General features: G+C 34.2%; 1 protein-coding gene across 1 annotated transcript in view; it reads right to left on the bottom strand.

Annotated features, from left to right (window-relative positions):
* Nucleotides 1–19,520, bottom strand: part of LOC133178072 (uncharacterized) — a 235,357-nt gene that overhangs the window by 50,962 nt on the left and 164,875 nt on the right. Inside the window, exon 8 of the mRNA XM_061312838.1 lies at nucleotides 1,439–1,541. Coding sequence (XP_061168822.1) covers nucleotides 1,439–1,541 — 103 coding nt within the window. The remainder of the gene's footprint in view (nucleotides 1–1,438; nucleotides 1,542–19,520) is intronic.

Here is a 19,520-nt window from a genome sequence, read left to right as displayed (position 1 = left end):
CAAATCGACATTTAGCTATATTGATAATGTATCATCAATTAACAATGGTTACTTCCATTCATATGTCGACTCAATATATTGATTGATTGATTGTTGTTTTACGTCCCATTCGAGAATTTTTCACTCATATAGAGACGTCACCATATAACGGTGAAGGGCTTCAAAGTTTGATCTTTACTCGGCAATCAGGGCCATTGAGCAGTGAGGGATCTTTTTCGTGCCAACGCCTGCCGTGACACGGGACCTCGGTTTTTAAGGTCTCATCCGAAGGACCCGCAACTTTCACTTCAAAGTGCCGAGCGCATGGCGAAGGAACAGTTGCTACCTTTTTTTTTATCGACTTAGGTCAGTCGAGGCCGAGATTCGAACTCACGACCTTCCGATCACGGAGCGAGCGCTCTACCGACTGAGCTACCGTGACGGTTCAACCCAATATATTCCAGTGAGCGTGCAATAAAAGATACCACAGAGTCTGACACATCTGTTTCATATTTGGATATTTAACTAGAAAATACTTTAATGGAAACCTATTTCCTATATATTCCTATGGTAAATTTTCATCCCCTGTTGTTGCCTTGCTCTACCCCCCCCCCCTCCCCGGATCATGATTGGATCAAATTTGAATCTACACTACCTCAGGATACTTCTGTTATAATTTGACTAATCATGGCTTTGCTGTTCTTGAGAAGAAGATTCTTAAATACATTTCCAATATATTCCTATGTAAAACTTCGACGTTCTATTTTGGCCCTGCCCTACCCACGGAAGTTATGATATTCACAAATTTTACTCTAGAGTATATAATGAAGCTTTCACACAAGTTTCATCTTTTCTTGCACAGTGGTTCTTGAGAAGAAGATTTTAAAAGATGCCAAACAATTTTCACGAATTCTTAATTATCTCCCCTTGAAAGAGGGCACAGCACTTCATATAAACAAACTTCAATCCCCTTTACCGAAGGATGCTTTGTGGCAAGGTTGGTTGAAATTGGCCCAGTCGTTCTTCAGAAGAGGTCGAAAATATATGAAAAGTTTACAAACGACAGACAGACGCCGGACATTCTTCGATCAGAATAACTCACTTGATCCTTCGGCTCAAGTGTGCTAAAAACTAGGGACATCAGTATAAGAAATGGTGCTCTTACTTCGCCAAATAGATTAAGATCATCTTGACAAAAGGTGGAGAAATATCTTTGTACCAAAATGCAAGAAAATTGATATTATTTAACAAAAATTGTTACCTATGCTTCTCCTAATAGATTCATAGTTGTTTGACAGATAGTGAAGAAATTTAACTTCCTGTCCAAAACACAACACTGCCACGTTTTCATCTTCCTCTCTATGATCACCGATTTCTGTGTTTAGAGGAAAAGAAAGGAAGTAATTATTTAATGAGAAAGATATAAAACTTGGGAAAAAAATACAAAAAAAGTTCTAACCATTTATAATGTTCAAGAAACTTCTTTTCATTTGCCTTAATCCCTCGCCAGCCATACTCTCTGAAGTATCAAGTAGAAAGACTGTACAAACTCCCTTCCCCTGCTCGTGTTGTCTGTTAAAAACTTGAATTTGAAATTTACAAGTGTTAGTTGTGTCACAATTTTTTTTGATTTTCATTTGAAAATAAAATTGGCGCGCACTGCAAATCATACACGTTTGCTGCATTTGTTTGTGTTGTGTGTCTAGTGTAAATGTTTTGTGAGATCATGTGACATTGTTTATTTTTGAATATCCACTTGTTTCCGGTTAGGTTTCCTAACTTGACCTCACTGCTTACCAATAATTGACTGTTTTTATTTCATTAAGGCCAAGATCTAGTAAATAAAGGTGCCTACAAATTTTTAAAATTTGAGAAATAAATTCCTTTATTGATGCTTTATAACTTTAGGTTTATCACATTAGGTGTTTCGGGGCATAATCTGTAGGTAAACAAGACGAAAAATCATAATAATTATAACTATTATTTTCAATGAAAATTTAAGAAAATCAGTTATGAATATGGGAGTTTTTTCCATATCAGACGAAGGAAATGTATCCAGGTTGCCTACAGTCTCTCAGAAAACGGTAATTTTTATGTTCTTAACCTCTTCTTTAAAATACTATCAAATTAAATATAAGTATCGGGATTACTTTTCACATGATTTCAAATTGAATTCCATGAAAATACTTTATTTTCTACATAATTTTATCAGAGCTGTAAAGTACGGGAAAAAGAAAGTCTAAATTGATTATGACGTCATAATGGATCTAGCACCAAAAAGACATAAAACTTGGGAAAAAAATACAAAAAAAGTTCTAACCATTTATAATGTTCAAGAAACTTCTTTTTATTTGCCTTAATCCCTCGCCAGCCATACTCTCTGAAGTATCAAGTAGAAAGACTGTACAAACTCCCTTCCCCTGCTCGTGTTGTCTGTTAAAAACTTGAATTTGAAATTTACAAGTGTTAGTTGTGTCACAATTTTTTTTGATTTTCATTTGAAAATAAAATTGGCGCGCACTGCAAATCATACACGTTTGCTGCATTTGTTTGTGTTGTGTGTCTAGTGTAAATGTTTTGTGAGATCATGTGACATTGTTTATTTTTGAATATCCACTTGTTTCCGGTTAGGTTTCCTAACTTGACCTCACTGCTTACCAATAATTGACTGTTTTTATTTCATTAAGGCCAAGATCTAGTAAATAAAGGTGCCTACAAATTTTTAAAATTTGAGAAATAAATTCCTTTATTGATGCTTTATAACTTTAGGTTTATCACATTAGGTGTTTCGGGGCATAATCTGTAGGTAAACAAGACGAAAAATCATAATAATTATAACTATTATTTTCAATGAAAATTTAAGAAAATCAGTTATGAATATGGGAGTTTTTTCCATATCAGACGAAGGAAATGTATCCAGGTTGCCTACAGTCTCTCAGAAAACGGTAATTTTTATGTTCATAACCTCTTCTTTAAAATACTATCAAATTAAATATAAGTATCGGGATTACTTTTCACATGATTTCAAATTGAATTCCATGAAAATACTTTATTTTCTACATAATTTTATCAGAGCTGTAAAGTACGGGAAAAAGAAAGTCTAAATTGATTATGACGTCATAATGGATCTAGCACCAAAAAGACAGTCTAAAGTCATTTACTAGATCTTGACCTTAAGGTCAAGATCTAGTAAATGAAAGGTGCCTACAGATTTCTCAAATTCTAAAAATGAATTCTTTTAATGATCCTTTACAAATATAGCTTGGTAAAATAAGGTGTATCGGGACATAATTTTTAGGTAAACTCAACAAAAAAACATAATTGAAGCTGTCATTTTCAATGAAAAATGAAGAAAGTCAGGTATAAATTTCAGAGTTTTTTCCATCGCAGAAAAAGGAAATGTATCAGTATTGCCCAGAGTCTCTCAGAAAATGAGTTCGTATCTTCTTGACCTCTATTTTAAAATGATATTAAATTGAATGTAGGTATCGGGCTTACTTTTGACATGATTTGAAATTGAATTCCATGAAAATGCTTCATTTTTTACAAAATTCTATTACAGTCGTAAAATACGGGAAAAAGTAAGTTCAAGTTGATTATGATGTCATAATGGATCTTGCATCAAAAAGAAAGTCTAAACTCATTTACTAGATCTTGACCTTAATATGCATGTTTTAATTTCTGAAAGCTAGTATATAAGCACAAAACTCGCCAATTCTTGACCCCCATGCTCTTTTTGCATTTACGGTATACGACTGTATTTTGCTATTATATTTGAAGTATTATTGAAAGTATTACTTTATGTAAAATTTACGAATTTCGGATAAGCTTTCCAATTATATTCATTATAGTTACATGTACAATATTAACTTAAATGTATTTTATATTTTATTCTTATTAATTAATCACATAGTTTGATAGCAAACGATCATATAGTTCATGTGATGTTAATGTGTGGCGTTAAATGTAAAGTGATCGTCTTATGTGTGTATTGTATTGTGAGAGTATTACTGTTTAATTTATATTTTCTATTTTTTTCGTCTATGAAGCACATGATAAATTAATTTGTACCTACTATAGTGTTGGATTTCTTCTTCAAAAGACCCAGTGAAAGGTATGGATTTTTAAAAACGTAACGTTATAAAACTTTAAACGTTAATTAGTATAAAATGCAATTAGTTTCGATCCTATTAAACCTATTTAATCTTTAGTCAAAGATTCCACTTCAGTCGACGAGTTCTATGTATACAAGCAATTTTACTTCCAAAACTTCCTCTAGGGTAGGAAGATTCATATATAAAATAAATCAATTTATTTTTTTTTTCGAACATACGAATATATTCGAGTCCCTTTTTCGAATAAACGAGGGGCTGTGACGGTACATATTGTCGTTTTGTACATATTGTCGTCGGCGAGAATATGGACCTACCCTCACTGCACATATTGTCGTCCATCGGTACATATTGACGCCGGCGACAATATGTACCGAGACGAGCCTTATTTTCCTCCTGCATAATGGGCGACAAAATGTACAGTGAAGCACCAGCACACATTGTCGTCGGCGACAATATGTACAGTCAAGGTCGGCATATATTGCCGTCGATATATTGTTTTGACGAATATTTACTTGAGAGAAGAAAGAGAGATTGACAAACACACACACACGGAGGGACAGTGACAGCATTACTCGCAATACTGTAGGGAAAAAACTTTCTGGTCAGAAAATTGTGTCCAGGATTGATGTACATGACTATGACATATCTAGATACCGTAATTTTTTAGATATCCGATAAATCAGCTATTCTTTTTTTCTTGTAATATATACTTGGAGATTGAATACAGGTATTTTTTTTGTTCAATAGTAATGATTATTTGGAAATTATTTGTTGTGTTATTCTTATATACGATCATGTGCCGATATAATATTATAAATATAATTTATTGTTAATAATAATATAAGAATAACGCAAAAATAACATTTTTAGATAACCTGAACTGAAAGTTCAAGAGAGCTTTACTGATCACATTTTGTCTGACCGTCCGTCTGTCTGTAAACTATTCATAATTTCAGCTTCTTCTCAAGAACTAATGGGTCAATTTCAACCAAACTTGCCACACTTGCATCCGTGGGTAAAGGGGATTCAAGTTTGTTCATATGAAGGGCCATGCCCTCTTTCAAGGGAAGTAATTAAGAATAAGTGAAAATTTAGTGACTTCTAAAAATCTTCTCAACAACCACTGTCTCAGAAAAGTTGAAACTTGTGTGAAAGCTTCATTAAAAAGTGTAGATTCAGTTTCATTCAGATCATGTCCCTCGGGGGATAGGTGTGGCTACAATAGATGATCTAAGATTTTCATAGAATATCTAGAAAAAAATCTTTCAAAATCTTCTTTTCAAGAACTACTGGGTCAGAAGAGATGAAAAATATGAGAAGGCTTCATAGCGTGCGTTCAATTTTGAGGTGCTGGCTCAAAAAAGATCCCTCACTGCTCAATGATCCTGAGTGCCAAGTATAGGTCTAAATTTCCAGGGCTCCGCCGGTAAGTGGTGACTTCTCAATATGAATGAAAAAATTCTCGAGAGGGGCATTTTAACAACAAACAAACAAAAACAAAATTTTGTTCAAGTCATGACCCCAGGAGTAATGTGGGGCCACAATGGGTGATCAAAGTTTTACATCGAATATATACAGAAAATCTTTAAAAACCTTCTCAAACACCAAAGACATATGGGGCACCCCCCCCTTCGCTTGGTGATTTGCTTCTTTTTTTTTTTGCTTTGGTAAATTCGGTTTGCTTAACTTGTATATACTTAGTCCACAGGTAAAATTTCATAATTAAATAATTAACTTAACATATAAAATAACACTTCTGGACGACAATATGCGCAGTAAGGGAAGGTACACATTGTCGCCGGCGACAATATGAACAGGACGACTAAATGTACCGTCACAATCACGCTGCATGAAATAGCATACGAGACACGTCAATGTAATTCTCACACCAATTACATTCACAAAACAACCAAAAAACCACAAAAGACATCTTTAAACAACAATATCTGTGGGGCGACAATATGTACAGTGAGGGTGAGGCACATAATGTCGCCAGCGACAATATGTACATATGTAACTTTTCAGTCGGCGACAATATGTACCGATGGACGACAATATGTGCAGTGAGGGTAGGTGCATATTGTCGCCGACGACAATATGCACAAAACGACAATATGTACCGTCACAGGGGCATTTCAAAAGTTCTGGCAACTGGTGTGCGGTAAATTAATGAGCGTCATTATCATAAATTAAATTATATCAATCCCTCAAAATAGTCTCCGTTGACCTGGACACACTTTTTCAGTCTTGAAATCCACGTGGAAAATGCTGCCCTATAGTCCTCTTTCGGTATACGCTTCACACACTGGAATACGGCACTTCCGACTGCATGACGACTTTCAAATCGCCGTCCTCGGAGGGCTTCTCTGATAACGGCATTCAACCAAAAATCGCATGGAGCTAGGTCAGGACTGTAAAGTGGACAGTGTATCATTTACCACTGTATACAGTGGTAAAACGGCAATACCATTTTCCTTTAAATATTTGGTTACTACCTCTGATCTATGGGCAGGTGTGTTGTCATGGAGGAGCTTTATTCCTCTAGTAATGGTTGTTGGTCGGGTCGTTTTATAGTGCTCTACAACCTGAGACAAGACATTCTCTGCATAAAATTGACCAGTAACACTGCTGTGTTCTGGAACCGGAACTTGAGGAACAGGGCCTTTAGAATCAAAAAATAAGGCGTACATTACTCTCCGGACAGACCGGTTTCTGCGTGCAATTTGAGGCCTTGTATCATTTTCACCGATCCAAACTTTATTATTGAGCTTAGTTACCGGTTCAAAAAAATATATCCATGTTTTATCACCAGTTACAATCTCATTTATTCGCCTTTGGTCACAATCTTCATAAATTGTTAGTAACTGTGAAGCCATTTCTACCCGGATGCGCTTTTGCTCTTCCGAGAGAAGATGCGGCACCCATCTAGCACAGACTTTCCTAAGCTTTAAGTTTTCCTTAAAAATACGAAAAACTACTGATGAATTAATGTTAGTTAAGTCTGCTATTTCCTCAGCTGTATATCTAGCATCATCAGCTTTCGTATTTTGAACAGCGACGATTTCTTTTTCGCCATATGCACAAACTGGACGCCCCGAGCGGGGGTCATCTTCAATTGATTTTCTACCCTCTTTAAATTGAACTACCCATCTTGCTATTGCTCGATATGAAAGAGCATGCTCTCTATATACTACATCTAAATCGGCTTTTATTTCTGTCGCCGTAAAGCCAAGCAATGAGCTCAAGCGAATTTTGCAATACGCTCTTTGCTCAACAAAAAAATTGTTCTCCTTATCAGTCATTTTTACGCCCAGTATACAGAGTATACCTAATTATGACGTCATTTTAGCAGACCTATACGTCATTTTGAATGTAAAATGACGTCACTACTAATGCATATTTGCCTAAGCTTTACAGTGGTATCAGAGTCATTTTCATCCGTAACGTAGTTAAAATTTTATATACCAGTTGCCAGAACTTTTGAAATGCCCCTCGTAAATAGGTAATAAATTATTATGACATCCCTACTTTTTTTATCGTCTCGACAGACATCTTTTAACGTTTATACCCTTCCAATTAACCCCGATCTCAACAATAAAATCATTTCAGACCATACTTAAGTAATCAGATAATTTAGTTTACTAGTTCTATTATGATTATTTCTACTAAAATTGATAAAAATAGATAAATAAAGCATACGTTCAATCGCTTCTTCCCTGGCTCTCTGATTCCAATATAATGTCTCGCCAAATTCATGCTGCATTTTACAAAATGTCTGAAATACAGATGACTGTTAAAAATCCTTGACATAAATTTAATGAGGCATGAAAAAACTTTTAATCACTCTTTAAAAATACAACCAAAATTCACTCTGAAATGGAATTTAAAACATGATGAAGAAAATAATATTCTTCTTCCTTGTACACAGGATAAAATAGATATTTTTAATCCACTCCTCCGTGTATTGAATTAGTTTTTTCCCCCTATTTTACTTCTATATTTAAAATAATGCTATTGAGGTTGCTTTACAAATTTTACAATCCTCTAATTTTAAATTTCATTTTAGCTATTCTCTACGGAAGCCCGTTGAGGCCAGTTCAAAGAAAGAAATATTTTTTTTTGCGTTTTAACGCAATAATTATTGCGTTTAAACGCAAAACATTGCGTTTAATCGCAATAATCATTGCGTTTAAACACAAAAGATTGCGTTAAATGGCAATGTATATTGCGTTTAAATGCAAAACACTTTGCGTTTAATCGCAAAAGATTGCGATTAAACGCAATCTTCATTTTGCGATTAAAAGCAATGATTTTTTGCGTTTAAACGCAATAATTTTTGCGATTATATGCAATAATTTTTGCGTTTAAAAGCAATGATATTGCGATTAAACGCAATATTGTTGCGATTAAACGCAATAATAATGCGATTGAACGCAATACTTTTGCGATTAAACGCAATAATTTTGCGTTTAATCGCAATAATTTTGCGTTTAATCGCAATAGTCCTTCCTTTTAAGGATTCGTTTTGCATTTAAACATAATGGTATTGTAGTTTCAAAATTAGACATCAATAAGCCAAAGCTTATGATTATTAGGATTCGACACTTCAAAGAACCGTTTGGTTCTGTGTCTTTTTGCGAAATTTTCCGGCTTGTGAAAATGTAGTAAAACAATGGCATCCTAACAACCAGAATGTCTTAAATGTATTAGAACCCAACACTCTTAATGAAGCCTTTGATCAATTGCTTACGTATCACAATTAATTATAAAGGTTTCAGTGGTATGAATAAAAACTTGTCGATTTCGTAGTACACATCAATCAATCTGTTTTCATGTGATTTTGATCTCAAATGATTCCATCACCTATGTTCTTGTGCTTACTGTATGCAACCGTAGGAAGAGTTGTGAATATACATTTAAGTCTAAATACTTCATCATGTTGTACGTAATTCCAACATTTCATTAGTCCTTTCCTGAACCCATTTATACATGAGTTAAACTGTGACCGCAACGTGGGGGATTTTTCCTTCTTTAGTCTTTTATTTAGAAGATCCATTTAATTGTTTGCAGAAATTGTTTCAAAGTAGAAAAAATAACAAAATACAGTGCAGTGCCATAAGTGTTTCACATTTTTATTCCCGCTTTTATTGAAAAAAAATATGCCATAGTTGCATTATTGCAAATATTTCTGTAAATACGATGTCAATCACGACTAATTTTAGACAGTTATATATTTAGCTTATCTGCGTCACATGGGAGTTCCCTTGAGCACGCGGGGCTATTTTTATAACAGTAGCAGACGTAAACAAAACATGACTTCAAATGGCCGAGAAATGACAAGCGATCTAAAACAACAAATACTTCGTTCAGATAATGAAGGTAGGAAAAAAGTTGAAATAGCACAAATAACTGGATACGATCGATCTACCATATCAAAGTTTTTGAAACGATGTGCGACACAGAAAAGTATAGAAAATGACCCACGAAGCGGACGACCTAAAAAGATGAGTGTTCAGTCAGAAAGAAATTTGAAAAGGTTAGTTCTTCGAGATCGTAGACAAAATTTAGGTAATTTAACTGAAGAATTTTATCGTTCTGTACCTCGACAAGTTTCAAAACGATCTGTCCAGAGGAAATTACATCTGTTGAAATACACACGGCATAAAGTAACCAAAACCCTCACAATATCAGCTGTCAACAGAAAAAAGACGAAATGATTGGTGTAGAAACCATAGACATTGGACTGTAGATGATCAGTGGAAAAATATAATATTTTCTGATGAAACGCAAGTTACGGATGCGATCTGCATGTCACATCTTGCATTGTTGTGACTTGCATATCACATCTTGTGGCCCATTTTGTTTTGATGTGCCATCTTTTTGCAAACTTTTTCTTGTGATGTTTTGTTTGTCTTGTTTTATATGTACTTTTTTCTACTCGTTTTTCGGGGGATCAGATATTATCATATTTTACGTAACTTACAATCAGAGCTTGTGAGTCTGATCCCCTTCTTGTGTGTTAAATTGTTTACATTTATACCGTCATTTAAATAAATGACATAATTCATCTCTATGATTGTGTTTCATTTGATTTTTACAAATTTAGCAAAAACTAGCTGCGGTGAGCTTGCCTAGCATTAGAAGACATAAAGTTGTTCTTGGATCTGATCAGCGTGTGTACGTTTGGAGGAAAGCGGATGAAAAGTGGAAGCCAGAGTGCTTAGGACTGCGTTCAGTGCGTAATGGCGGCGCCCGTATCACCGTCTCATTATGGGGCTATATTTCCTACTCTGGCGTTGGTACCCTTAAACCCCCATTGATGGTAATTTAAATACAGAGAAGTATATAACTATTTTGGACAATCACTTATGGCAAGTTATCGCGAAACATTTTGGTAATTCCCCATGGATTTTTCAAGATGACAATTGTCCATGTCACATGTCTGAAAATTGGAAAAATGAGAACAATATTTCGTGTTTAGACTGGCCATCGCAATCTCCAGATATTAATGTTATAGAAAATGTCTGGAGAATGATAAAAAAAAAATCAGACTTGGACGAGAGCAACGCCAGATTAAGTCCAAACAAGAACTTATTTAATAAGCTTGTAAATGCCGTCTTGCGGATAGGAATTCGTTGACTCCTGGCTATATACAGAATCTCTACGGAACTATACCAAGACGAATACAAGCTGTCCTAAAAGCCAGGGGTCATGTTACAAAGTACTAAAAGTTTCAAAGTATCATCTTCAGTGGTATTTTTGTGAGTAAACCTTATTTTACCTTAAGATAATGCACTTAGAATTTGCAACGTCATGAAAACGTGAAACACTTATGGCACGGCACTGTAGAAAAGTGATTTGTGATTGTAAGCAATGACCAAAAATCTTCATTAAGAATATAGCGATAAAAAGACATGTTTCGTTCTTAGGTTGTCTTTGTTTTCACAACCCGACATTTTTTCTCCTCTATAAATTCACATCAGTGATTTATCCTTCCAGAGAGCGTTTGCTCGGAGGAATCTGATTCTATAAAACTAGACATTACACAATTTCCATATAAGTAAAAAAGAAAAAGAAATATATAATATATCAGTTTACGTGGGTCCGTTGTATTCTGCAAGATCTGATACAAATGATTGCCTTTAATCACAAAGATTATTGCGTTTGAACGCAAATATTAATGCGTTTATTCGCAAAATGATTGCGTTTAAACGCAAAATCTTTTGCGATTAAACGCAAAGTGTATTGCGTTTAAACGCAATATACATCGCGATTAAAAGCAATTTTTTGCGTTTAAACGTATGATTATTGCGATTAAACGCAATGCAATTATTATTGTGTTTAATCGGAATAAAAATATTTCTTTCTCTGAACTGGCCTCAACGGGCTTCCGTAATTCTTTTTGTATACATATCAAATCTTATGTCTAAAAAAATTACATTACAATTAAGCATTGAGTGTAATAGATGTACAAGAAAAAGGTCAGAGGGAATTAAACTAATTTTTTTTTCTTTTTTTTTTTTTAGAAAGCAGTTAAAAGAAATATATCTGTAAAATGAAATAGTTTGTTAACTTGATCCACAATTAAATATGCAAAAAATCATATGAAAAATCCAGGAGAAAAAACACTTGCATTGCACCCCTTTCCATTCAAATATTTGATTATTCTTCTCTCAGGAACAATTTGCAAACGATTTTGTAGAAATATTTAACATAGAGGAACAAAATGCAATAGAGAGGCCAACAAGGTCAGTAATAATTATATTTTTCATGTACATGTAGAAGAGGATTCCTGGGGATGGGTATATTTGCATTGCAGACCATTTGGAAGAGAATGTCCGTGGATCCTGTGGTTTCCTGAGTTTCATTAGGTGTGAGGAAAATTTTCCCCTTCATTTAATATTTGTACATACTCAGTGATTTTCGTTAATTAAACTTCTCAAGGAAAAGGGAGAGGATGTCACAGAAATTTGGTATATCAGCTCAGGGGCTTTGTTTGTAGAGCTCCAACATGATGTGCAAATATCTGACTTATGAGTTGTAGTTCAACAATACCTTCTTCCTTCATGCTACGAGGTTCCAAAATCAAACATTTTTTTTTAAAATCATGAATTAAGATCATAACCAAAGAGTTTTATCATTATCAAACTTTAAAGTATATTTCAATCTTATGAAATCGATCCATCTAAAAGTAATTCAGCAGAAAAATGTCTACATTGTTCCAGGGTTGACTGGTAGTATAAAAGTGTCAGCATATTGCCAATTATCAAGGACAAAATATTGCTAACAAGGGTGCTCTATCAAAAGAAAATTGACACATATTACAAGTTTTTTTTTTTTATAATGGTCTATTGCAAGAAAAAGCGGAAACAGTTCCGAGGTGAACCCTGGGACCAGATGTGCACCCGGAAATTTAAAATAAAGATCATGTTCTTTAATACTTTTAGAATAAAATTAATCGAAAAGTCCTTGTGAGAACCGGTAATCTGATATCCGCCGCTAGACTATTCAGCCGCTGCATAATCTGTGTCACCAGAAGGTCACCGCCCCCCGCCCCCACCAAATCCTCTGACATACTGAAACTGTTAGTAAAAAAAAGTCTTATGAATCTTTGAATAACCAAAACGTCTAATTAATTTGCTACATATAGGATCTGATAAACAAAAACGCTGTGAACACATCATCAATCATTGAACGATTTGTGGCAACACAAAAGAGAGAAACAATTTTGCTTCTTAAGGGCATCCCAACAAAGACATTGTCACGTCATCAGTCAGTGAATACCAAACCACAACATGCAAATGGGAGCCAGCAACATCCTTGCTTTCATATGGCATCCCAAACCTAAAACAGTGTCACGTCATCAATCAGTGAACATCAAAAGCACAACATGCAAAATGGGAGCCAGCAACAATCTTACTTTATTGGGGCATCCCAAATAGACAGTGTCACGTCTTCAGTCAGTGAACACCAAACCACATAATCACTGGGATCCAGCAGGAATTTTGCTTTGTTGGACTCACACACATTGTAGTGAACAAATCATCAATCGATAAACACTATTCAACAACAAATCTTAGAAGATCTAAGCAATCTAAGAAGAAAGATGGTTACCAAAACATGCCCTAACTGGGCGAAAAATAAACTTAATTAGCATTTATAATGCCAAAACCTCTATTTCCAATTGTTGTGATATTATCCAATGTCCTAAAATATAAGTAATAAACACTTAGGATTCAAGAATTATGCAGCCATGGTCCATGATCGCCGAACTTTGGGGTTACAGAAATTTCAGGATTAGTTAAAAGGTATTGCAAAAATTTCTGTATTCTATGAAGAATCAAGCTATTGCCCAAGACGTTTAAGTGAACTTAATCTTTGAAACTTCTAATTCATCTATAAAAACATGATTTTTTTTTTGACAAGAATCCAGAAAATTAAAATCATAACATTTGTTCACTTGATCTTTGCTATTATAATTGTTGGATGCTAAGGGGGTTTGCATGTACAATAGCCATAATTCCTGGTCTACATTAGCAAAAGAAATAATAAGGCTCTGTCCTTTTCTTAGACGAAATTTAGTATCTTAATCAAGCCAACAAAGTCCAAATGGCATATTAGCGCCTAAACATATTGTGTGCTTATACTTAAATAAGACAATGGCGCATGTGTGCTGTCACATATATAGACGAATACACAAGAAAAAGATTTGTACAGATTTGGATACCCGTAATAGATTTGACCTTGTTCTTTGGGGTTATTGCCAGACTGCTGTCTTTAAATGACAGATAATGCGTTTCGTCATCTGGGTCTGAGAAATCAGGCAAAATTTAGCTAAATTTACGTATTGCCCATTGGAAATTTGTACTTTGATTTTATTAGGAACATTGCATCCTAACTCAAAGCTATACCTGGGCACTAAATCTGCATGATATCCATCAGCCCCGTTAAATCTGAGCAAATGGAATCAAAAAAGTCATTACCTGGGAGGGTTACTTCGGCTATAGGAGGATCCGTGACTCTGACTTGTTTAGGAGAAACCTGGGGTCCCCTGTATGCTAAACCAGCCGAGATGATGTCCGATATAGCTTTCATCTGGGCGTCTCTGAGAAGTGCACGTGGTCCATCACTGGTTGTCGATGACTGTGACCTTGAAATTTGGCTGCGGCCCTCGCCGACCTCGGACTGTCCCTGGGACCTCTTTTGGTCTAACTGGTGTCTAGGAAACGGCCTTCCTCTTCAGCATTTGGCCGTAAATGTACCGAAATTAACCATACAAAACAACGTGCGGTACGTTCATCAAATTAAGCAAAAGCGCCTATCGGAAAGAACGAGAAAAGGCTTTCTGGTTATTGCAAAAAATGGAATAACCACGCTCATGAATCCATCCAGTCCTACCTCCTGAATTCCCACGTGTTGAATGCTAAAATCTGCAGGCATGCCATGACGTCATATTTCACACTAATGCACGCTGATGAGCTAGGCATGGCTAAAACCCGGCAAATCCGTAAAAATGTCATTTAAACTATTTCCAATGTAGCTTTGATAAACTGATTTAACTTAAATGAGTTAAATCCATTAAATTTTGATGATGATGGTACTTAAAAGATTTTACACAACGAAAGATAGTTTCCTTTGGAGGAAGAATCAAAACATTCATGTAATTGTAAAAAACAAACATTTTTTATATTTTTAACATAAGTACATACAGAATGATTGAGTAAAAAGATTGTGTCGGTTACAGTACCTTACTATATGCAAATCTTCTATGCAAACAGGTACTTTAAAACACAATAAGATTTCGCATGAAACGTGACCACCTGTAAGGTCGTCTTGTGGTTACTGAAAGTTAGCACCTCCGTTAAATATGATTGTGCACAAATGACAATCGTGTTTTATAGGCTGTCACCTCCTTTTCCTCTCACAAATAAATGTGTGAAATTTTCAGGATTCGTTTTTTTAAATTTTATTTTATTTTTATTTTGCTGGTTTTTTTTAAAATTTACTTCGAATTTGGTTAGAATATTATATTGAAGCCAATTCTTTTATTAATGTTATTTTCAATAGCAGTAAATTTTAGATACATTTTTTAATAAGATAAACGTTGTTTGGATGTCACAGATTTCTACTGAAGATTTGTAATTCAGTACATTTATTTAAGTATCCAAAAATATTGGGGGTTTCGAATAATGTCTTAAATAATTTAATTTTATGTTAAATTATTTTATTGCTTTTTTGAACCATTTTCTTATTCATTGTTCTTCGATTGGGGGGTTAAAAAGTCTCTTTTTGGTTAGTTTTGTTTCCCCATTTGCAGATCTAGCAGGGGTGATGATTGAAGTTCAACATCTCCCTTCCATTAATTTTTCACTCATCAAATGCAAGGGGAACACCTGTTTTGTAATATCAATAAGGAGGCCAGAGGAATAGCTAGAGTATTATATTGATAAGATCGCCTATTGTGGTATATAATTTGGGAGACCAGAGGTCGCCTAACGTAATTTATTACCAAATCATTATACCATTATCTTAAGGTGTCAGTGAAAAGTCCATTAAAATGACCCCCCCCCCTCCCCCTTCCCGTTAGATCTGCGCGTGCGGAGACAAAAGGACCCCTACTCTGACATTAATAAGGAGACCAAAGTTAGCTAGTGTATTACTTTGATACGGTCGCGTAACAGTGCGTAACATGGAGACTACGGGTCACCTAACGTAATTCATTACCAAATACTTTATATGTCTTAAAATATAACAATGTTGCTTGCTTTACCCTCCTATTGCATCTCTCCTAACATCAGATGATTATTCTTAAAGAAAAGCATTTCTGTTTGTTGCATTGCATTTGTAAAGGCTTCCCAGTAGAACGATGTATTCTTCACGATTGCAATGCACTTTATTTTGTAGCGGAGTTAACAGGTTTGATAGGTGACCTAAGGTCCTAGTTGAGCGTACGTTTTATCCTTCTGCGTTAAACATACAATCAACCAATCTTCACAAATGCATTATCTATGTAAGTCTTTTTTTTTTATATCTACTAGGGTAGAATAGGTACAGATTTCGAAGGAACTATCACTGAAAATGAATATTTTATGTCGTGATCCACAAATATTGGATAAAGGCACTAAATATTTAATCTATGGCAAGTCTTTCCTTTTATATTTTGATCAAAATTCATTTAATGCAGAGTGTTAAGTGGGTATAATTATTTTTTCTGATTAAATTTCAGCGTACGGTTTTCATGGAAGTATACGAATTAGAGAATTTTACAACATGAAAAGTATTAAAAAGACAGATATAGATTTATTCAGGAAATATGACTGCTTTTGTTAGGGAGAGTATATATTGATGGGTTATAATCTATTTTTCCATTTCCTTTCACATGTTTTCAAAATTATTTAATGACATTAAAAAATTAGTTTTCCCGACTCAGAAATTCTTCTTTCGCTTTCCTTTAAGATTTTATTATCTTTGTCCAGGGAATTGTAAAGGTTGTTCCAAAAATGATTTTTTTATTTGTGTTAATTTTATACCTTGAGTGTTTTTATATTTAACTGATACATCGATATTCCTTTTCAATCCTAAGTTTACTTCAAAAATAATATTTTACATTTTATATAGTTCTATTCTTTCAAGATGGTGTCCAAAGAATTAAATAGAAAACCTAAGTTAATAAGAAACCAATTCTTTTTTACCAAAGGAAATGAACTCTAATTCCGGGATGCTTGCTTTTTAGAATAATCCTTTGTTTAAAATTTTCTAAAAATTTTCATTCAAGGGCCGGTACCCCCTTTTTATTTTGTTGAAGCAATATCTTAATATATCACGTTATTGTTCTTAATTTTTTGCTAAAAATGACAATGAGAAATACCCCCCCCCCCCCCCAGGAAAAAGGATTTCTGAATTTCGTGAATTTGGTAGGGTTTTTATGTCCCCATCCCTTCGTTTTGTGTGTCAGTACCCCCTATTTATAAAGAGAGCTTAACTACTGGGAATAACAAGGTTTCTAGTGAAAGGGGCAATAACTTTTGAAAGGAGCAATCGTCGGGGACAAGAATGAAATCTTTTAAGAGGGCATATTAAAGATGCAAAGAATACAGTATATAGTATATAATGAAAGACAAAAAAGATATAAAAAGAGCTTAATTTCTCATATTTTGAATGAGAATGACCTTGACCTTTGACCTTAACAAAAATTTCAAGGTCTGAGGTCAAAGAATCTAATGCAGTTGGTTGCATGTCTCTGTGACTTCTTTTTTTTTTTATTTTTTATTTATTTATTTTTTTTTTAATCATTATTCGTAAACTTCATAAACTTTCAGGGGCAATAACTCATTGAAGGGGTCGATAAATCATTTCGCAATGAATAGATTGAAAAGGCCTCTCAAGTATTCCAAAACATTGGTGAAGCTTCTGTATCTCTACGGTTTACGGTTTTTTGCAAAGGGGATGTAACTCCTTGAGGGTTAAAGTTCATATAAACAGGGTCAACTACAAACATCTTTTAAGGAGTACATTCTTATGGACTATAAATCTTTTCGATAAAACAGAGAATCACATCAAGGGGAGGAATAATAATAATAATAAAAATAATGATAAACAAAAGAATATTAATAGGTTTTCCACAGAAAGGTGAAAAACGACGAATATTATTTTTAATGATTTTTTTTTGGTCCAGTTATATTTCATCAAACTACATGTAAATAATATTGACGTGTAAGTGTCTCAAAGTTTATGGGGTTTAAAAATAAAAAAAAAATAGCTGTTCAGTTTTACACCTCTGTGGTCGAGGGGTCATGCCTATCCTACGGTTAGCAAGAGCAGTGCTTCTTGTTTTGTATTTTTTTAACTTGTCTACTAAAATTTCATACTAAATTTGAACAATTCTTGAGCGAAAACACTAATATTTCAATATAAAAAAAATCAGTTGACTTTCATATAAACTTTAATAACTTCGATATGATTTAAGCATTGATAAAACGGGGGAAACCTTCTCTGAGAAAGAAAGAGGGAGAAATTAGGCTCTAGTGTAAGATTTCCCCTTGGGGGAAGTCCTACTTCTGAGTACCGATTCGGGAGGGGGGGGGACTTTTATGGGGGAAATCCTACTTTGTACACCAGTTGTCATAAAAATTTCATAATTTAAATGTTTTGATTTCATAATTCCATTTTCCTCGTTGAAAGGCACTTTTTCTCTATCGTAGAAAAATATATTCCTTTGCAAAATCAAGGTGGTTACCTAATTTAACTTATTTTCAGAAAAAAATAAAACGAAAATGACAGAATTCAAAGGGTTTCAATATAAAAGGCAGGCGGGGGAGGTCGGGGAGGGGGGCCAGCCCCCTTGTTTTGTTATAATTTTTTTTTGGCTTGTCAAAAACTTTGGGAGTCATATTTTCTTGAGTTGGTGTGAACCCCCCCCCCCTTCTCGGAAAAAAAAAATCAGGAACAGCGCATGAAAGGACTACCGATTTCTCTGATCTTGAATGTCAAAACCAAGGCGAATGCGGGGCTTACCAGAAATAGAAAACTTGAAATGACCTGATGGAAAAAAATGAAGGAGAAACGGTTGAAAGAGAAGGCTACTTTATGGATTTTCCCTTTGCAAGACAAAAAAGTACGAATTGAGAATAAAGTGAAAAAAATGAAGGAGAAACGGTTGAAAGAGAACACTACTTGATGTGTTTTCTCTTTGCAAGACAGAGAGTACAAAGTGAAAATAAAGAAATAGAAAAAGGAATAAGGGATATGTATGAGGATATGTATGCCTGTGTCAATTCCATTTTAAAAAATCTTACAATTTATTTATAAGATTGTAAGAGTTTTAGTGTACATGTTAATATTTTTAACGAAGATTCAAACATTGAAATCTTTTGCCCTGTTATTTTATTTTGATATTTTTTTTAGAAAAATAAAATTCACATGAAAGAACTAAAATGTGCAATTATAACGTTTCAAACGTTGTTATAACGTTATGACTTTAATAAGGTTATTTTGACGTAATGTCAATGTGTACCAACACGCAACGTCAAACATCTGCTGCGTCAACGCTTTTTCTATCTCGGAATATAGCATTGTGGGAAAACCGTAAATACCAAGGTATTGACAAGAAGTTAATGATTCTATTTAATCTCATCCGTAACCTCTTTGTATTTTGACGTTTACATGTATTACATAAACAACATTGCTTTAAAATTGTAATAATTTTCGGACGTTTACATGTATTTACATAAACAACATTGCTTTAAAATTGAAATAATTTTCGGACGTTTACATGTATAACATAAACAACATTGCTTTAAAATTGTAATAATTTTCAGATTGTTTCCAGGCAAAAATTTTATTTGGGAAATTATCTATTATTAAATATATTAAATTATTAAATACAAAGCAAATATGACAAAAAGAAATACCAAGCAAATAAACATA

Source organism: Saccostrea echinata, unplaced genomic scaffold (assembly GCF_033153115.1).
Source record: "Saccostrea echinata isolate AGI-Se365-2 ecotype Australia unplaced genomic scaffold, CSIRO_AGI_Sech_v1 ptg000002l, whole genome shotgun sequence".
In the NCBI taxonomy this organism is placed as follows: domain Eukaryota; kingdom Metazoa; phylum Mollusca; class Bivalvia; order Ostreida; family Ostreidae; genus Saccostrea; species Saccostrea echinata.
Note: the sequence above shows the minus strand (reverse complement) of the source record. Positions and strands in the feature narration are given on the sequence as shown.